Source organism: Lathyrus oleraceus, chromosome 7 (genome assembly GCF_024323335.1).
Source record: "Lathyrus oleraceus cultivar Zhongwan6 chromosome 7, CAAS_Psat_ZW6_1.0, whole genome shotgun sequence".
Lineage (NCBI taxonomy): Eukaryota > Viridiplantae > Streptophyta > Magnoliopsida > Fabales > Fabaceae > Lathyrus > Lathyrus oleraceus.
The window spans coordinates 188,897,646-188,903,934 of NC_066585.1; the positions used below are offsets into that span (position 1 = coordinate 188,897,646).

The following is a 6,289-nucleotide window of genomic DNA, read 5'->3' on the forward strand; positions in this document are numbered from 1 at the left end:
CAGATGGGTTAGGTGTTCCTCTTCTGTTTGGGACTTAGCAATCATATCATCGATGTATACTTTAATCTCTTTGTGGATCATGTCGTGAAAGGGAGTGACCATAGCTTTTTGATACGTTACCCTAGCATTCTTCAGGCTGAACGGCATGACTTTATAGCAGAATGTCCCCCACGGGGTGATAAATGTTATCTTCTCCATGTCTTCTAGGTCCATTTTGATTTGGTTATATCCAGAGAAACCTTCCATGAAGGAGAATACAGAGAATTGAGTTGTATTATCCACTAACACGTCAATGTGAGGTAGTGGAAAGTCATCCTTTAGACTAGCCCTGTTCAGGTCTCTGTAATCCACACACATGCGCAGATTGCCATCTTTCTTAGGTACCGACACGGTGTTGGAAACCTACTGGGGGTAGTTCGAAACTGCTAGAAAACTTGCATCCAGCTATTTTTGAACCTCTTCCTTGATTTTGATAGCCATATCAGGTCGAGTTCTTCTCAGTTTCTGCTTCACTGGAGGACAATCCTGTTTGAGCGGCAGACAGTGCATCACAATGTCTGTGTCTAACCCGGGCATATCTTGATATGACCAAGTGAACACATCGACATATTCATGCAGTAACTCGATCAGCCTCTTCTTGACCTCGACATGTAGGTCAACGCCAATCCTGATTTCCTTCTTGCAATCTTCGGTCCCAAGATTGACTGTCTCCAACGACTCCTGATACGGTTGAATTAATTTGGATTCCTGTTGTAGCAGCTTGGCTAGCTTCTCTAGGAGTTTACAATCTTCGTCACAATCTTCCTCGGCTTGTTAGATCGGACTCTGGAAATTATAATCCTCCATAACATTTTTGTTGTCAATGGAATCCGAGTTGGATATGCATGAGTGATTCATACTTTATTTTAGAAAAAATAATTTGAAAAAAATGAAAAGAGAAAGACATAGATCGAAATTGTATGCAAAACACTCATTTTATTTCATTTTAAAACAATGATGAAAACAACAGGGGGCCTACAAGCTCCATTATGCCTTGGGCACGAGCATAGGGATCCGAAATGAAAAATAGAAAACTATGTTTGACAAAAAGTGACTTCAGGTAGGTCCACTTCTGTCCAATTGTTGAGCTGCTGTCTCGCTGCTTTCTTGAGCACGAAGCAATTGGCTTCTGAGGTATTAAGGTCTTCGCTTACCATGGTGACCTGCTCCTGAAAGAGATGTCCGACGCTTATGAAATTTCCTAGAACGGAGAGGGCCATCTCGTCGCCCCTATTGGTGTACTTTGTTGGGTCATCTACTCTGGGTGGTACCCTAAGCCAGACCTGTTTTTGTTGACAGGCAGCTCCAAGATTCTCCCTCATCCCTCTGGATGGCCTGCTTTTATTATCGTCTGAGCATCCTTTAGGGACGACATCGGGAGCTCAGATTTTCCGGATGTTCTTCTGTTGAGGGGATTCATCAACACATTGGCGATCTCGAATGCCTGAAAGGGTGTTTCGTGAATCTCCCCATCCACTTTGACATACCGGAAGGAGGATAGCTGGATGACTAGAATGTCCTCTTCCCCATCAATGGTGACCAACTTGTCACTGATGATAAACTTCAATTTTTGATGGAGGGTAGAGGTTACTTCCCCTGCAGCGTGGATCCATGGGCGGTCCAAGAGGCAGCTATATGCTGGATGGATATCCATCACATAGAAGGTCACGAAGAAAGTGTATGGTCCTATCTTGATAGGAAGGTCCACCTCTCCGATGACGGACCGACGTGAAGCATCGAACGCCCGAACTATCAACGCACTGGGCTTCATCATTAGGCCCTCTATTGTTAATTTAGTAAGGGAAATCTTCGGGAGCACATTTAAAGAAGACCCTGTGTCCACTAGCACCTTGGACATTATCAGGTCGGCACACTCTATGGATATATGTAAGGCTTTGTTATGATTCTTACCCTCAGGAGGCAACTCGTCATCGCAAAAGTCCAGGCATCCCTTCAAATCTATATTAGCCATTACCCCTTCGAATTGATTGACTGTGATTTCTTGGGACACATGGGAGACACTGAGAAACTTGATTAAAGCATCTCGATGGGCTTCAAAGCACAATAATAATGATAATATAGAGATCTTAGATGGTGTTTGGTTGAGCTGGTCAACCACTTTGTAGTCGCTTTTCTTTATGATGCGGAGGAACTCTTCCACGTCATCCGACACGACTTTTCCTTGGGTTTGGGTTTGCTCCTGCTCCGGGTCGACAGGTTGCTTACCCTTACTCTTGGTGTTAGTCCCAAGATTCTCTCTTTCAGGTGGCGGTGGTGGTGCAGCGAATATGCGGCCGCTTCGGGTCATGCCGCTAGTGCCTATAATGTTTACCACTGGCCCTTGAACTTCCACTGGATTTTGTACTACAGTAGACTCGGGAACCTCAGAGGGTACATGGATTACTAAAGTCTTTCGAGCTTTAGAAGTCCTCTCTTCGAGTCTTTGCCCATGCAGATAGGCTGTGGAGTTCTAGTTCCAGGGGAAGAGCTTGGTGCTTTCGTATGGGAACAGAGCCAGTACAGTAATTACCAAGGGGGTTGTGGGAGAATTCTCAACAGGTATTTGTACTGGATAGTAGGGTATCTCTAGAGTAGACACCTCGTCGGTTGCTGAGGAATGTTCTACTAGGAAGATGCCCTGATCTGCCAGCATTTGAATACCTTCTCTAAGCTCTTCACAACCTTGTGGGGTATCCTCACATCGTACACAGTCATCAGCGCATCCAGGGAACACGTTCCTTAGGAGCAATTGTTTCTTCACTTCCAGTAACTGAGTCTTTATCATGTCGATCTTCGAGATATGGTCAACCACAACAGACCCTTGGATCATGTTCACGGGATGGCCGACATGAGGATACATCAGATTATTGTTAACATTGCCCCCCCCCCCCCGACGCGAACGATATAACTTTCAAGTCAAGGAGATCTTGCACTTTATACCAGAATGCTTTACAATTATCAATAGTACGGTCGGGTGCCCCAGTGTGGAACTCACAATGTGCATTTGCTTCGTAACCCGGTGGGAATGGGGACGGCGAATGCCTGGCTTCCCTGAGCTTGATAAGAGAACTGTTCAACAGATGGTTTAGTAGTTGACTGCAGCTCATGAGAAGAGGATCAAGTCTCATTTCCTGTCTTCTGGAACGTTGTTGGCCCGATGGGTATTACTGATAATTGTTCGGCCTGGGGGCGTACGACTGCTGGTACTGGGCAGGTGGCTGACAAGGGACTTGCTGTGGAGCAGCAAGAATGGCGTATGTCGGTGGTTGATAGTTGTTAGGAGTCACTTCTGCGACTTGATAATACAGGGTTTGATAAGTTTTACCCTTCCCCTTGGAGGTGGATGCAGCGTTGGTTTCTCCCTCTTTTTTCTTGGGAAAACCACTATAGGGTTTTTTCGCCCCATTAGCAGCATTAGCAGGGCTCAGGATCTTTCCAACCTTTACACCGCTCTTAATCCTTTCGCCAGCCACAACCAGATCAGAGAACCCAACCGACGTACTCCCTACCAGCTTCTCATAGTAGGGGCCCTGAAGTGTTCCCATGAACATATCAACCAGTTCCTTCTCAAGCATGGGTGGCTGGACCATAGCAGCTAGGTCCCTCCAACGTTGTGCGTATTCTTTGAAGGATTCTTCAGATTTCTGAGCCAAGCTCTGAAGTTGCGTCCTTTTCGGCGCCATGTCAGTGTTATACTGGTAGTGCTTCAAGAAAGCTTCAGCTAAATCTCTCCAAGAACGCACATGCGAGTGTTCAAGCTGCATGTACCATTCGAGGGATGCTCCGCTGAGACTGTCTTGAAAGAAATGTATCAGTAACTTTTCATCGCCTGAATAAGCAACCATTTTCCTGCAGTAAGACCTGATATGGGTCTTGGGACAGGTATTTCCCTGATATTTCTCGAAGGCGGGTACTTTGAACTTAGTTGGGATCATGATCCCTGGGACTAAGCACATATCTGTAGCCTCCAACCCAAAGGTGTTAGGGCCCTCAATGGCTCGGACTCTTTCATCCATCATCTTGAGTTTCCTTTCAAGCTCATTCTGTGGTGGCCCGAAAGGTTCGTACACTGACTCGTTTCTAGGCCTGAAGAAGTCTCCATCGTGGTCCTCTATACCAGCTTGGGAACCCCCATGGATAGGGACATGGTAAGTGTGAGCAGCATTTGGATTGGTAGGCATCCTTTCAACATGGGTCTGATTGGCGATCGGGATCCCGTTCCCTATGATGGGATTAGCAACATTCATGTTGACATTGGCCCCTGGGTTAGCCTGGAGATTCTCTTCTTGTCGATGGACGACGTTCTGCATGATGTCCATGAGTTGCCCCAGTTGGGCCCTCACTTGAGCCATCTCCTCCTGCATGGTAGTCTGGTTTTGCTCAATTCTTTCCATAGTTATCTTTTGCTTAGCTCGAGTGTTGTAGAAGTGGGAAGTCAGCTTAACAATGAGAGATACTGAACGAAAAGCCAAAATGATGGTGAGACCAAATGGATGTATTATGAAATGCATGGATAAATGATTGATGCACGATGCATGTTCATTTTTTTTATATTCTCGGGGAAACCTTATGCGATTCATTATGTGACAATAAAGCATTATAGAATAGACATAAAAAGTTGGAACACCGACATTCACTCAAATCAAGCAACTTTATTCATGAATTTGATATTACAATTACAAAAGTATCAAGTAAAGTAATTTAAAACATGGAAAAGAAAACATGGATCCATGATCAAATAACGCGTTTTGCTTTTCGCTCCTTCATCTCCTTTAACTCAACTTTGAACCTTTTCATCATTCGGTCACAAAGGTAGAGGAATCGGAGTATGGAGTGGGGAGTGGTCTTCTCATCAGTGTCCTCTAAGGCGTCCTCTAGCTTCCAAGGAACTTCTTGGTTCAATTCATTGCAGAACCTTGCCAAGCAATCATACTTGGCTTGGTACTGAGCGGCTGCAGGTTGTAACAAGTTGATAGATCCAGCATAGGTGTCAAGTGTAACACCCCGATAATAATAAAATAATTATTTAAATTGAGTTAATAATGTAATTATTAATTTAATTGAATAATTAGAAATTTTATTATTATTATTTTTGGATTATTATTATTGGAAGATATATATATGTTGGAATAAGGAAAAGTTCTCATTTTGGAAGAAAAACATTCACGTGAAACAGAGAAACATCGTGAAAAGGGAAAAGGGCAGAGAAGAGGAGCTGAAGAGCAAAGGTTGGAGAACGAAAGCTTGAAGCTCAAAGATTTTGCCGGATTGCTAAGGTAAGGGGGGTTTATCGTTGATTAACGGGTATTATGGGATCATATGTAATAGGTAGTGATAACCTTGAATTGACCCTAATTGGGATTTGACGAGTGCTGAATATTTGTATGAATAAGTTGTGTAAAAACTGTAATTGAACCCGTAAATGAGTGTGTCGTAATTCACTGGACGTAGAGCTTTTTACGGAATTGGATTCGGAGGTCCGGAAGTCCTCCAACGGCGGAAAATGCGGAGAATTCTGCATTCTGCCTTTGAGTTAGCGCAGGAACAGCTTCTGTCTTGCGTTAACCGGTTAACCCAGGGTGTTAACCGGTTAACACTGTGTTGAATTGTGAATTTTGCTGTTTTGTCTGCGTTAACCGGTTAACCCAGGGTGTTAACCGGTTAACACTGTTGTGATTTCTGATATATGGCTGTTTGTGCTGCGTTAACCGGTTAACCCAGGGCGTTAACCGGTTAACACTGTTAAAAATTGAGACAGAAGGCGTGTTGTGCTGCGTTAACCGGTTAACCCAGGGCGTTAACCGGTTAACGCTGTAGCAGAGTGGAAAAATTGTTGTTTTAATTGTTGTGTACCTATGTGAGGGTTGGCCTATGTTGCCTATGGTGTAATAGGGATTTATTCCCGCTGTTTTGAGCAGGAGATGTAATATTAGAAGGTACTAATATTGTAGTGGTTGTTTGGCATAATCTGACATGCTTATGTGATGAACTATTGCTGATGTGTAATGATGTATTTGATGCGGTGAATGTATATATTATACATGATGTTGTATTGCTAGGTGATTAGCATGCGTAGTTAGCCTTTGGGGCTGTAGCTGATTCCCATGGTGAGGAATCAGTGAGTTGTGGATTTGTGGTTGATGTTTGCATACTAGATGATTAGTGTGCATAGTCTAGCCTTCAGGGCTGTAGCTAATTCCCATGGTGAGGAATTGGTGAGTGAGTCATTAGATCTCAAATGAGTGGGACT

The 6,289-nt window shown here is 44.0% G+C and overlaps 1 protein-coding gene across 1 annotated transcript; it reads right to left on the reverse strand.

The window, feature by feature from the left end:
• Positions 1-3,203: 3,203 nt before the first annotated feature.
• Positions 3,204-4,433, reverse strand: LOC127102826 (uncharacterized). Its single transcript, XM_051040156.1, has one exon. The coding sequence runs from the start codon at positions 4,431-4,433 to the stop codon at positions 3,204-3,206; it is 1,230 nt and encodes a 409-aa protein (XP_050896113.1).
• Between the last annotated feature and the right edge of the window lie 1,856 nt (positions 4,434-6,289).

Excerpts from the sequence above, each read along its gene's own strand:
- LOC127102826 (XM_051040156.1), bottom strand. The coding sequence starts at position 4,433 with ATGGAAAGAATTGAGCAAAACCAGACTACCATGCAGGAGGAGATGGCT.